At 46.3% G+C, this 14,607-nt stretch overlaps 1 protein-coding gene across 7 annotated transcripts in view; it reads left to right on the plus strand.

Annotated features, from left to right (window-relative positions):
• LOC8043509 (inactive dipeptidyl peptidase 10) overlaps positions 1 to 14,607 on the plus strand; it is a 546,782-nt gene that overhangs the window by 502,695 nt on the left and 29,480 nt on the right. For all 7 annotated transcript variants that reach the window (XM_040505110.1, XM_040222260.1, XM_040222265.3 and 4 more), the window contains 3 exons: positions 2,593 to 2,671; positions 4,723 to 5,120; positions 12,626 to 12,976. In XM_040505110.1, coding sequence (XP_040361044.1) covers positions 2,593 to 2,671; positions 4,723 to 5,120; positions 12,626 to 12,976 — 828 coding nt within the window. The remainder of the gene's footprint in view (positions 1 to 2,592; positions 2,672 to 4,722; positions 5,121 to 12,625; positions 12,977 to 14,607) is intronic.

A 14,607-nucleotide genomic window follows, 5' to 3' on the forward strand; every position in this document is an offset into this window, starting at 1 on the left:
TAGTTTTTACGGAATAAATGATTTTTTAAGCTTTAGGTGTTTTTTTTTACTGTCTGGGATAGTCCGGGTGTACAAAAACAGTCAGGGATTGATGGTGATAAGAGGACATAAAGAAACCTTTCGAAAGTGCGCTTTAGCAGCATCAGTATACTCGCACTTCAGCGAAATCCTTCGGCAATCTAAAGATGTACTCCAAAGGCGTGCACGAAAACTCAAAGTATGTAAAAAGTAAATACTTTATAAACGTCAGTTACGATCCTACCGACAAATCACTGCCGACCAGCAAAAGAAAAAAAAAAAGATAAAAAAATGTATATCTATGCCCGTTGAGCATATTGTGTGCATGAAGAAGTCTATTTTTGCGTTCACGTACAATGTTTTGCTGAGGATAGATTATTGCACTTACCATGAACCAAATATAAAAAAGGAGGAATATTATTTAGGATGAAGGAAATAGCCTGCAAACCCCTTAATCAGTAAACTAGCCTGTAAATCAGTAAAATGGCTTAGTGGGCTAGTTGGTTCCTGTTTAGCTAGAAAAGAGCATCAAAAATATTTGGACTTGAACTGAGGCGACAGGACCAAGCGCAAATTACAACTGAACGCTCATTGAAAACACACTCACTACTTCTACACCGAATCAAGCTCCCGACGAAAAAAAGACAACATTTTTCTCAGTTTAGCATACTAACGGTGCACTTACGCAGCTATCCTCTCCCTTCACTCTTATGCAATGCGCCTGAAATATGTCTCTTCCAGTTTTATTTTTAAGTTTTCCTAAAATTTTCGTATCTTCAAGATTAGGCACACAAGGGCACCAATCACAGTGAATGGCGAGATTTTCCCGATGGGGAGCTTCTGACAGATAGGGAATGCTCGCGTGCCCTGTCGTTTATATTGTACACCTTCCCGTTTTCCCACCGTACACTCTATTGCAAGTCATGGGTGTTTCATCGACAATTGACGTTGCACAATCACCGTGCTGTGCTGCGTGCTCTTAGAACATGCCTCTGTTTTTTTTTTCTGTTTTGTTGTTGAACCTTGAGCAATAGACAATTTAGACGGGGCAGAGAACACCACAGGCACTTCAAGGTGTGCGGCAACCTTCTTGAAGTTGTGGGACAGTCTATGAATGGGTCCCTTTATTGTTTTGGTTTTTATGGGTTACTCTTTCTTATCTCTTTCTTTCTTTCTACTTTGAAACGAGGGTTTCTGCAACTTTTCCCGAGAAACGTTTTGAATAGCCTACTAATTTAAGGCGGCCCACCTGATCAAAAAAGCTGTCGCCCATAGCATGATTGCACGACTTATCAGAGAAGCTTTCATCAATGACGACGGAATGCCTCGTTTGACTACTTTGGAAATGGGCAGAGGAGAAAGGCAAAACCGCTTTCTTCGAGCGTGGCTGGTACTTTCAGCGGTAAAGCACGAAGCGTTCTGCAAACCGTGTGACGAGCGCCAAATGTGACTGCCAGTGCCTGTTGTGCAAAACATTACGAATCAGAACAGCTGCCGTTTTGTGTGGAATTAGTGCACGGCGTAGACTTCAAATGTTCCGAGTGCGACAACTGATCTGTATTTTTTTTACGTGTATTTTTTGTCCCACTAGCTGTTTTGTTTTGTCACGGGTATAGCGACAAAATGAGATATTTGTGACTTTTTGTTATTAACTAATATGTTATAGTTGCACTAACTCGAGTCCAATCAAGTCTACCAGCCGCAACGCGAAGATGCCAAATAAGGTTTTCGTAAAGCATTTTTTTCTCGATTCAAAATAAAAACCAAAAACAGCATTGATTTGCAAATTTTTGCTTCATTATTTCCTCGACTTACCTTCTCCTTACGAAAGCGTCGCGGACCGCAGCCACGTTTTCGATCGCTCACGTCGCCAATACTTGGCGTCAACTATTTTGCGCTACGTTGTCAAGGCTACCGTTACCTTTACAGTGCTGCAGCGCCGCACTGCTGCGAGAGTGCCCAGCTTCTTCTTGTCTTTCATTCGCACGCGCTATCTTGCAAAGGATGCGCGTTATGAAGCCCCGCGCTCGCACACGTAGATTCGGCAGTGTTAGAGCTCTTCGCAGGCCGCGCTAGTCTTGACAACGTAGCACGAAATAGTAGACGCAGACTATAGAGGTGGTCCACGCTCGTAGGTTACACTAGTGCGGTTGTCAACCCCGAAGCTGCCTTCGTTCGGCGCCGTGTCGCATTCCTCAGCTTTTCGTGCAAGCGCGGAATTCTACGCATGGGAAAACAGGGAAACGCTTTTGTTTTGTTTTTTTGTTTTCGAACGGGGAATTGAATAAGCAGGTCTTTCTCGCCGCCCCGATTCGCCTCGACAAAAAGTGCAAATCTTAATCGACCCGAAAAGGAAGAAGCCCTACCTTTTTTTTCCGAAAAAAAAAAAAAAAAAAAACCTTGGGGCCACACACTGGTGTTTCTTTGATAGAGCGGCTGCTTACTTTTGTTTCTTTCTCGTCATTTATTTTTGTTGTTTTTTGTACCCGGGGGACAGCTTTGATTTTTTAGATTTCCTCAACTCTAACGGGACATGCGCGGTGTTTTGTTTTGTTTTTTCATGATTTTTCGCAGAGAAGTGTTTCCGCTGAAGCACAGCTCGAACCAAGAAGAACTACAGTACGCCGGCTGGGGCAGGACGGGAAGCCACCTGGTGCGTATAAACTGTCTCCCCATTCTTTCTTCCTCGTTCTGTCTCTTGAATCCTTTATCCCTTCTTACTATTCTTGCTCGTATCCCTTCCTCATTTTTGTTTCCTGTCTCTCTGTGTCTCCATCTCAACTTTCTTTCGTTCGTTCCATTTCGCACGTCTATCCTTTCCTTTACCTTTCGTTCAACGTTTCCAACGCTTCACTTATCTCTTTCTTCCGAAACGTTTGCCCGAATAGCTATATGAGACAGGCAGCACGACAACGGCAAGAAAGGCGTCGTGTACAGCTTTCTTTCGCTCGGAAGACTTCCCTCGTAAGTCCAAGAACGCGCAGAGGCAAACGTGGTGTCTTGTCTTCTCGGCGCATTCGCGCGTTTGCGAGGAGCCCTCGAGCAAACGGTGCTTCTGGGACGGGACGCACCAGCGCGGCCAACACGCGTTCGCATCAAGCCTCTCAAAACGCGCCTTTCTTGTTTTACCCATCGACCATCCCGGAAAATATGCAGCACGCCCCGTCTCCTTGACGCATTACGCCAACCTGATACGAAGGGCGGAAAGGAGTACTCGCGAATAGACGAAGAGCTTCACGTTGGTTTAGTGTTTTTAGATATTGGAACGCAAAACAGGCAGTACGATAAAACAACAAGGTAGGCATCGACATTGTTCTGTGTTCGTCCTGGGCTCACAATTGCGAGAGAGGGAAGACCACGCCGCTTCCAGTGTGTGTGGAGCGTACATGTCGGACCAAGCGTACGTCGAAAAAACCTTACAGTTGCCAACGCCGCTCGTGCAATGTGTGATCACCCACAGGCCTGGCGAAATTTAAGAAAAGGTCTATCGATGATTTTACAGCAGGTCTATTCTTATTCTGTCCCAATTACTCCTACTTGGCTTTCGCGAGTAGTACAGTAGATCATTGACAGATTTCTGAAAGAAACGTAACTTTAATCTCAGCAATTGTTTCAAGCAACAAAAAACGCACATCGTTTTTGTTTTTTTTCCTGAATAATGTTGTTACTGCTTCTCGCAAACTTTTGAAGTGGTGTCTCTGCATCTCCTGCATCTCTTGCGCGTGACTACTACTTTATACTCTGGGACAGGTGCCTCTGATAATCTCGAATAAGTCAGAAATGCACATGCGTAGTTTTAGTTCAGGCGCGCAAGCACACGGCAGCCGCCCAGAGCTTCCCTCAGTATTGTAAAATAATTTTAATTTTTTTTTACTTAAGAATTGTTATTACATTTAACGTGACCATTTTATACAAATGTGTCTTGTTTGGGACACAAAATTTAAAGAAAAAAGTACAATCAAGCCCTACATTCTCAGAGCTTAAGAATCGAAACGTGGGGCTCTCTGATTAAAGGAACTGTTAGACATCTTTCTTAAAATTTGCGAAGTTTGATCGAGAACTTCGAAGCCAGGAAATCGGCTCGCATAAATAAACTACGCATTTCAAATATCTGAAACTCCATGAGATTATGATTCTAGTGGTTGGGCTAGGATGCGAAAGCTTGAGGACACGACGTTACCGCAACAAAATATCAAAGGAAATGGAAGAAGTTCTTTACGAGTAGTCAACGTCCACTGAAACCTAATTTAGTCAAAACAATAAATGACATTGTGCGCGCCTGCGGTATTCATTTGAGTAAAACAAAATTGTCAGCAAGGAAGACAGGAATATCGTCTTTCTTGCTGAAAAACAAATGTTTTTATCAAAACGACTGCCATAGCCGGCCACAGTGGCATTTCCTTTATGACGAAATTACGCTTAAGTCGACGTCGGCGCGTAGAAACATTTCGTCTTTCTCCTATATCTTTTGTTCCAGATAACATGATAAATTTTCGCATCCTATCCCTACCACTAGCATCATAGTTTGATTGAATTACAGCTTTCTGTACTGCGTTGTTTATTTCTTCTGACCGATAAAAAAAAAAACAGGTTTTATTTTGGTCAGGCGAAGCCGGTAGTGGCGGGCGCATTCAAGCCGGCTCTTGAACGCGCTCGTTTTGCCGCCTAACATGACGCCTTCTTCTCGGCCCCACCCGCGCGCAGGTGTACGTGTTCAACAACGACCTGTACCTGATCCCGAGCGTGGGCGAGTCGTCGCCCGTCCGGCTCACGGACAGCGGCGTGCCCGGCGTGGTTTTCAACGGCATCGCCGACTGGCTCTACGAGGAAGAGGTGCTGGCCTCCTCGTCGGCGCTCTGGTGGTCTCCGCGGGGCCGCAGCCTCTGCTACGCCACCTTCAACGACAGCGGCGTCAAGACCATCTCGCTGCCGGTGTACCGGGGCCAGTACCCCGAGACCCACGAGCTGCGCTACCCCAAGGCCGGCTCGCCCAACCCGCTCGTTGAGCTCCGGGTCGTGAGCCTGGCCTCGGCCGACGGCGCGGGGGCCCCCGTCTCCAAGCTGGTGCAGCCGCCGCAGGAGTTGCTGGACAAAACGAAAGAGTCAGTGTGCTCTTCTGTATGCTCGCTGGCACACAGTGGCTTTTCCTTATTTTTGCTTAAGCTACGGGCGCGATCTATCGCCCGTTATAAAAAGTACCGCAGTTGATATCCATTCATCCAGGAACCACTCCAGTTTATATTATGGATGTCGCGAACTTCTCCCAAACCTGAGGTTCGAAGAGTTCGGCGAACCTCAGGTTTGCCGAACCCGTCGAACGGGTGATAGAGCCATGTCAGGCAGAATTAATCTGCCTTTTGCCCTGTTACCCTAGCTCTAGTGTCTAAATAAAACCAATTCAATTCAATTCAAGTGAACCTTCGAAATTTTGAGAAAATCAGAAGTTTGACTTCTTGAACAATTTTTCTCGACTTCTGTAGCAGAAATATTTTAAGCTTTTTGTCAAAAATAACTTATAGAACAGCACGCCCTAAATAAAAACAAGAATTATCAATATGTACAAAATATCAAAGTAGTCATAATGTATCTTAATTGCCTAGAGCAGGGGTCGGCAACCCGAGGCCCGCGAGGCAGTTTTAAGGCCTGTTCACACATACAGCGGAGCGCTACAAACATAGCGCTGACCTCGCGCTAAGCGCGTGCTCACGGTAGCGTTTACCTGCGTTGTATCGCACCGTCAAAACTGTTGCTCATGGCAGACGATAAGTAGCCGACGACACGTGAGTAGCGCTACATCAGCGCTTCGCTGCATGTGAGAACCGGCCTTTACGCAGCCCCCCTCACACAGGCTCGAGGGCCACACGGCGGTCTTGACCTCAAATCTGGTTAGAGCGGAACAAGAAGCAGTTCGAATTGGTATTGTCCTTCATGTAACCCACTTTTTGTTTGTTCCTTTTTTTAATGTTTATTCAGCGAGTACCCCCCACCTTGTAAGCGCCTTCAAGCTTTAATAAATGATAATGATGATGATGATCTCCATACTTAGGCAGAGAACATCTCCACTTCCTTTTTGCCTTTTCTTCGACGTCCGCCCCCCTCCGTGTCGGCTTCGTGACGACTCGGCCAGCCGCTGCGAAAGGTTGCCGACCCATGATTGCGCTAATCTAAAACAATATATCCCACGAATGCTATGCCCCCCTCCACCAGGTGGTGACATCAGAATTTCAGTCTAACTTTTGTTGAACTTTACCTTGAAAGTTCAAAAACGTAGAGCCTGGTCGAACTCGAACGCCAGCAGGTATGCGACATCTATAGTTTCCATACCGTGGTCGCCCGTTACAAAAGGTTAAGGCGCCACAATCCAATCCAAGACAGGCAGATCGGGCGAAGGAACAGACCCCAGCAGCAAACCGAAAGTCTCCGCAGCCGCTTCAGGCCCTGGTCACTGGCCGATGTAGTGCATGTGTTGGTATTGTCACTCATTGCAGTGGTGGGCCCACGGTGGCCGTCAAATTCGAAGTTACGCAATCCCGTCCAGAGATTACTGGTCGCGTGTATCTCGCGAAACATAAAACACGATGGAGGTGTAAAACGGCCGAAATGCTGCTGCTGTATTTTACAAAACAAAGTAGTATAGATAGATATAGTATAAAGTATAAATAAATAAATAAGACATGATGGGTGAGGCGCTCTGCAACATCACGGAGTGAATTACATTTCACGTTTGTGACGAGTATTACACCCATCACGAGAGTGAAAGGCAGCGCTGTCGCAGAGCGCCTCGCCCCGCAAGCTGGCTTCGCCGTCGGTACACTTGCAATGTGGGGAAGACAACGTCCTGCTTGACGGAGCAAAGTCTAAACACGAGATCCTTTCTCGCAGGCTGGTTCTCTGATACGGTTACTCTGTACCGCACCGCCTTGTTTGATTAACTTCTCAGAATTTAGAAGTTAAAAAATCTGCACCCTATATATGTGACAGAATTCAGTGTTGACCGGATGGACCAGTGCATGGTGTTTAGAAGAACCTCAAATATTAGATACTACATGCTTGTAGAAACATCTGGAGTATGAACTTGTCTCAATGAAACGTTGCAAAACATGGCTTTTTCGCGTCATATTTCTCGTTAAGATGATTGTTTACCCAGTTTTAGCAACGGCGATTTAATAATACTTATAATTGCACGTAACTGTGGTTATGATTCGTAATGTACTACATTTCTATAAGTTTTGAATGAAACACGATTCCTGTAATTTACATTTTCGTAGCCTTTGAGACGTTAGCTTTCGGTACGTGGAGTCATCGATAATCATTACTTTAAAAAAAAGAGTCCCAATGAGCATTCGCAAAACGAATATTTGACGAATGTTGGCCATGGAAGGTGCCAAGAGTGGTGACCTGCGAAAGGTTCTAATGAAAGTAAGCTTATTTGGGGGACAACGCGGCCAAACATAGCTCAGCGGGGACGTTCTTTGCCTCTGTTTGTTTCGGGCAGAGAGCTGTTTTTGTGCCTGCCGCTGCTATTATCGGGGTGGCTCAGAATACACGTGAGAACGCGCGTCAAGACGGCGCACGCTCACACTCGAGCTCTGGGAGCTGCTATGTTCGCTCTCGCTGGACGAAGGTCTTCTAGATTGTTTTGTGACCTAGTCCGACGAGAAAAGAAAATAAACAACACCGCTCACCGACAAACAAAAAGGAGTTCGGCCGATCCCAGCATTATTCACCAATACAGCCTCCTTCCGAAGCTTCTACTGCCGTCGTATTAATGCGAAGCGTAAAAAAAAACAAAACAAAAAAACACGTTTGTCTTACAACGTGCGTTTGCCATGCTTGCGCCCCTGTGGCTGTGTTGTTTGCGAAAAAAAAAAGAAGGCATTAAAACTACGAACGAGCAAGAATGCTAAAAACGCCAAGAAAACATTTCATACAGTGATCACATATAATGCGTACGGAAATCACTGTATTTATTGCCATTTTGTGTTGTTTTTTGTGGGAGTAAAGCTACGAAAACATAACTAATAGTAAAAAGGAGGCGACCAGTCTACTGTTCGTACCCTTGTTCCCTGGCGCTTTTAGTGTTGCTGACGATGCACAAGCTAGGCCATAAACACCTTTCCGTCCTATAAAAAAATGCAGCCGGACACCCCCCCTCCCCCCACATTCACAGTACGTTTTATTTTCTTATTTTTTTTAGTTAGTTTATTACTGTAGTTCCCACTGTCGTGGATGAACGGTTAAGATCCCAGTGGATGCTCCGTCTCGTGCGCGCTGCCAGAATCTGGAGGAAGGCAATGAGCGCGTGCTGAAGTCAGAGCCTCTACGCGGGTTTTGACCTGCCGCCGACTATAGATGCATTTCATCGATGTCTGCATCACAAATGGGGATGTGAGTCATCCATCGCAAGGGTCATTGGTTCATCTTTGGCACTCCTCCCAATGATTGAAAAAAGGGAAGGGAATTTTGCTTCATAAATAAGGGGATGAGCATAATGCTCATAAATACACTCTTTCGTTACTACACCCTAAACATGTGTAGTATATTAGTTACTCGCAAATTGTAAGTTGTATTTATTAGTTTTCATTTTCCCGACGTTGCTTTCGTAAATCTTTCGGTAAAACCTTCGAACATCATACTATCTATGCACCGCCCCCTTACAGGTCATGACTTCTTATGAACATATTAGTATTTGTGTCACCTTTACCATTGCAAATTCGCGTTGATCGCATCAGTGCTAAAGCCCGCTTTATGCCCGAGTACCTATGACAAAATTTTAAGTTACCTTCTGAGCTACTAAAAGTATTTTTATATAGGACCCTAAGCACAAAACGAAAATACGCTGCATCAATCTAAAATCCCGGTCGCACGATACTCGTGTCCAACCTCGGGAACATCCAACCTCGCGGTGCGGAACTTACATAATATCGCACGGTCAGTGTCTCGTCCCGAAAGCCAACCTATTTATTTTCCTTTCTTGACGTAGCAAAATATATCCCGTCTTTTTCATAAAATGTATTCCTGTAGCCCTGCTCTCAAGGAGCGTTTACAAGTTAGTCTCCGGTAAAGCTCTGACAACCCCCTCCACCCCCCCCCCCCCCCCACACACACACACGCACACATAAGTTCCTTCTTCCTTCTGTGTATATTGACCTCCTATTGACTATTCGCTGAAAATCGAAATACATACCTGTCCCCTGCCCACATCGACTCTTTCATACCCAAACCGCCACGGCATTCGTATGAAAGCACATTTCCGCATCTTTAGTGTCTATATGGCCGCGTGCATGGCCGAATTCGCTAAGCGCGCGGCTCACACGCAGAAGTGCGGTGTTCGATCCCCGCACTGCAGGTTTTTCACTTTTAATTTTCGCGGAATTTCTGGAACGTTCCAGGTCAATCTCATCGGTTATTCCGTGTTTTTGTCCAAACTCGTATTCAGACAATAGGTAGTGTTAGCATAGCCTCACCTAGATCCACTAAATGAGCTACGCTTAGATTATGGGCAGTCTGTTACCCGGCATTGTTGTGGGCGACGCCGTCTTGGTGCTTACTGCAGAGTAGACCTAACTGCCGATCGTCGTGATTCAAAAGTTCGACCTCCTCAGCATTAAATTCGGTGTTAGGAAGCTCGTGTAATATTGCTTTGCTATGTCACGAACGGTTTAAGCTTTTGTGGAGGGCAGAAAAGCGTTTTTGGTGATTTCAGGAAAAGTTTCAGATAACTTGCAGCCATGATTTTAAGCCCCAAGATGGATAAATGTCGTTACTCGCTCACCCAAGATGGGTAAACAAGTAACACTTACCCAAGGTGGGTAAGTGTTATTACACTGACGCGTAGCTTGTTTAGTGACTATAGCCTTACCGTAGACTACTACCTAGAGCGGTATCACGACCGGAAGTGTGCGCCGCGGTAGCGGGCGGGAGCTCTTCACTATTACACCCTGCCTCAAAAACACCGTAGCGTGCTGCGTCAGGTCAGATTTCCGCCACCGTTTCATCCTGCTGTCCCGCCGACACCGTCGACTACGACTCCAGTTATTAAGGTGAAGGCCTTACCTGTCTCATTGAGCGACAAATCGGAGTAAATGGCCATAAAAATGTGATTTAGGGGCACGCGCCGCTCAATCGTATGCTTAAGGACGACCCTTGCCCTTGCGGTCGTCCTAGAAGTCTCGGACGACTTTTAGAACGACCTCACTTTTCACAGCACGTTAAAAACAAACGACGTCCATCAACATTGTGACCGAAAGATGGCCATAAAAATACGTCATCAAACGTCATCAGCGTGATGTCATCAAGCTTCATCATACGTCATCAGCGTGATGTCACCGACGGAGCACCGTGTGCAAAAGGTGCGCTTCGAACATCATCTGTGATCGTTGTGTGCTTCGTGCGATGGACTGTGAGGCGGCCGAGTCTACATCTACGGCCTCGACATCGGCAGCAGTGTCAACATCTACTGCGGCTTCCGCAGGCAAACGGGGCCGTCCTCACAAAAAATTGACCGCATCTCCACGTGGTGAATGATGTTGATTGGGGCGAAGCTCTGGTGGTGCTTGTCTGCGTAGACGCTGAGCCGCAACATGCCGAGTCTTTCGTTCGTTTTCATCCATGTCAGAAAGAGAACGTGTGGTATGGAACGTGGTTATATAGGCATTTGAGCATTTGACCGCAGCGCCTTCTCGTCTATAAACACTGAGCCAATGCACGCAAAGTTTAACGCGATTATATACGCATTTGACCGCAGCGCCCTCTCCTGTATAGACGTTGAGCGGCTACATGCAACGTTTCATCCATGACATCCCCAGCTCTTGAGTTACTACCACTGCTCAGAGCCCCCTACTCGTCCCGCAGTCGTGGCCGAGTGGTTAAGGCGATGGACTAGAAATCCATTGGGGTCTCCCGCACAGGTTCGGATCTTGTCGACTGCGCAAACATTTTTTTTCATCATTTTTTTTATTACTTTTTTTTTTGCCCTACACGAGCACGTGAGCAGGTGCTCACGTGCTCGTGAGCACGTGAGCTCATGAGCACGAGCATCAGCAAGATCGATGTGAGCACGGACGCCGGACGGACAAGGCTAGACCCTAAGGAGCTTCGCCCCTAATACGCCGCAGAATCCTTAAGTGCCCTCCTATACACGTTTGCAAGTCCGGTCTCAGGGCGCCGCCATCTTCCTCAGTGGGGTGCGCTCTCGGGAGCGGCCATAATCCGATTACGACGCCTTAGCAAGGCTTCGTAATCGGATTATGACTGGTTCAAGCGCACCCCAGACAGGCAAGATGGCAGCGCCCTGAAGCCGGACTTGCAAACGTGTATAGGCGCCGTTCTCGAGGGCGTCCTAGACGTCGTCCACTATACTCTGTTTCATACTTAGCGTGCAACGCTGTCAAAGCTACTGGCGCGAGCGCGTGGCTTCATCTATGGTTTTGTTCGCGCGAGAAGGCGTGCAAATGATCAACGATTCCTACACATCAGCAGTCTTGGGTGTAATAATTTAATTTTTTGTATTCTGTATACCTGGCACACACACTAAACAATATATGGTCTTTAAAATACCTTTTAGTGGTTATTTGGCTAATTATATTGTCACGGGTGGTGACCAAAAAAACAGTAAATAAACAGGAAGAAATAAACGTTTAATGTGGCGAACTTGTGCCCAAAAAATGAGAAGGAAACAAAAGATAACAGGAGAGCGTCGCGGGCGCCGAAGTCGGCGTAACAGCAGAGTCGAACGCTGGGGCGAGACTGACTGCAGATCGCCACGCGGAGCTTCTTATGTACACGCGCTGGCTTCTGGAACAATCGACCTGGAAGGTTCGGCGACTAGAACATTCGTACCTCGAACAAGCAACCGAGTTCTCGAATTCACGAGAACATCAAACTACAAGACTAAATAAAAGGAAGCGTAACTCCCGGGAATCGAACCTTGGCTCTTCACGTGGGAGGCAAGCACGATAAGCGTTAGGCCACGGCCGCGCTGTCTCCTTGGTGAGCTACTCGCGCTGCAATATTTTGCGCCCTAAAAAGTTATTTTGAGCACCCGCTAAAATGGTTCCTTGTGAAAAACCTATACGGGGTTTTTTTAAGCACCTTTTTTGTGTGAAAGAGTACTTCATCGCCAGTTGCCTTTCTAGTGCGCCAGGGGGATGGTGCATGAGATGAAACCGTTCTTCATGAGCTGAAAACGTTTTTGAGACGTCGAAGAACCTTTCAAAAACGGATTTGTTTAGAGTGCAGGTGGTCCATATTAAACGTTTCGTTTTCTCGGTTCTTGACTGCACTGCCCCTGTCGTTTGTGACCTCATTATTGGTCAATTTGTTCAGAAGTGCGGTAACCAACTATTTTTGTTAAGGTAACCCTTAACGGCTTATCTTTCATTGGGTGAGCCGGGGCGAGAGCTATAGTTTGGGTACTTGTGTTGTTCCCCTCCAGAAGTAACTAAATGCCCTTACCTGTTCCTTCTCTAAAAAATGTCACTAGGTCGTTACTTTGTTACAAAAAAAAAATGAAGCTAGGTACTGATGCGTGCGCGGTGTTTGAGAATATCAGACGCTGCGCAGGCAGCTAATCGCAGGAAAAGCATCTAAGAGAAAGCTGTCGCAGGTACTACGTGACGCTGGTGTCGTTCCTGGACGAAGAGTCGCTGCTGGTGAACTGGCTGTCTCGGACGCAGAACTGGACGCTGTTGTCGGTGTGCCGGGAGGCCGCCTCTGCCTGGGCCTGTGCCAAGCAGGCCCAGGAGGCGGTCTCGGGCGGCTGGATCGAGCTCAGCGAGCCTCCCGTCGTCGCAGACGCGCCCCAGGGCGCCTTCTTCCTACGGCTGCCCGTGCAGGACGCCCAGCGGGGAAGCTTCCGACACGTGGCAGAGTTCAGGGACCGCCGCAAGACCTTCCTCACCCACGGGCCGTACGACACGCTCGGCCTGCTCGCTTACCACGCCCGCTCTAAGCACGTGTGAGTAAGCCAACAATCCCCTCCCCTTTACGGTACGACCAGAGTAGCCTCCTCTAGACTCACAAAGCCGGGCAGTTTGACGACGGAGCCATTGACTGCCCCGTCGCAGATCTGGAGCGCGAGGATCTGCTAGCACAGAGCATCAAAGAGCTATTTCTTGCGGAACCTGGACGTCAGCGCAAAGCTTTTGCAGCGGCGAGGACCCGAAACACACTTGTTCGCTCGGGAAAAGTGCGTTTCGGCGCCTCGCCGCAGCGGGGCGCCAGTCACGTGGCTCTCCTCTCATCCTTTGTCTGCCTTTTTCAATTCGGTGGCCGCTTCTCGTGGCGATCTGCCAGGCTTCGTCAGTATATAGGATGCTATGGCACGAGAAAGGCAAAGCCCATGGAGGGTTCCGATGTGTTTTTATGTAAGGATAGTCATAGGGCTGCTATGCCTATTTTTTTTCGCTCGAATTAAATTGTCATATAAAGTATCAAAACATGCCACCACAACGGAATGAACCTTAATTTTGCGAGGCACTTTCTTGTTTTTGTGAGAAAAAGTCGTGTCTGAGAGGAGGTCGGTCTACGACTTTCCCAACTGCACGTAAACGCAGACTCCAAGACAGCAGGAATACAAAATACAACTTACTTCAGCGCAAAGATTTTATGAGTAGCACACGCAAATTTTATCTCAATAAATCGTGTAAATTTTTTTGTATAAGCTTATAGTTAAAGAGAATGAAATAACAAACTTTGTTTCTTGCGCGACTATATTATACTAAGGCATTTTCGGCGAATTTTTAAGACAAAAGTAAGTTCATAAGCTGAAACGTTTTTACAGCGAATTTCATGCTTTTTGCATTTTTGACAAAATATTTAACGTTCTACAATTGCAAATGTTTTTCTTTTTTGCATTCTGCTTAGAATTTTTATTAATATCGAGAAAGTTAAAACTATGCAAGATTTGTGCGGCAATTAAAAAAATTATGGTCTTAAATTCCTTTTTTTTCTAAAGTTCGCTCAATGAACTTCTGGAAAACGATAATGCATAATCTGCAAAACCTTTTTGCCTTATAATGTAATAAGTTAAAAGAATGAATGTTTAACCATGTCTATGTTGATGTCAATTACCGTTGGAGAATTTTTGTCTCAACGACTAGTGGTAATCGAGCACCGGATTCATAGTGGCCGTACTTAGTCGCATTATCGTCCAGACTCCATAAAGCACTATAAAGAAACATGTGACTTTTTTTTTATAAGCGACGTGCTGACGTATTTTTCCATAACTAATTGTTGTGACGTGTTTGGATTTTAGGCTGTCTGTAATAAGGTTGAGAACTGGGTTAGTAAATAGTTGTTAAGCATGATGAGATAAAACAGCGCAAAATAATACAAAAGGAAGAAACAAACCGGACAGGACAGAGCGCTCGGTCCTGTCCTGATTGTCTCTTCCTTTTGTACCATTTTGCGCTGTTTTATCTCATCATGTTTAGGGTGTCTCAATGGCGTAATCAGGAATATCTTTAGGGAACTGGGAAGGGATACTGAGATGGTTGGCATGCCCAGGACTAGAGGAACTTTAAGGACGTAATGTAGTTGTATATCAAAGAGTCGGCTGGATTTCGGGAGAAAGGTAATGGTAAAACG

Source organism: Ixodes scapularis, unplaced genomic scaffold (genome assembly GCF_016920785.2).
Source record: "Ixodes scapularis isolate PalLabHiFi unplaced genomic scaffold, ASM1692078v2 PGA_scaffold3__209_contigs__length_174095766, whole genome shotgun sequence".
NCBI classification, from domain to species: Eukaryota; Metazoa; Arthropoda; class Arachnida; order Ixodida; family Ixodidae; genus Ixodes; species Ixodes scapularis.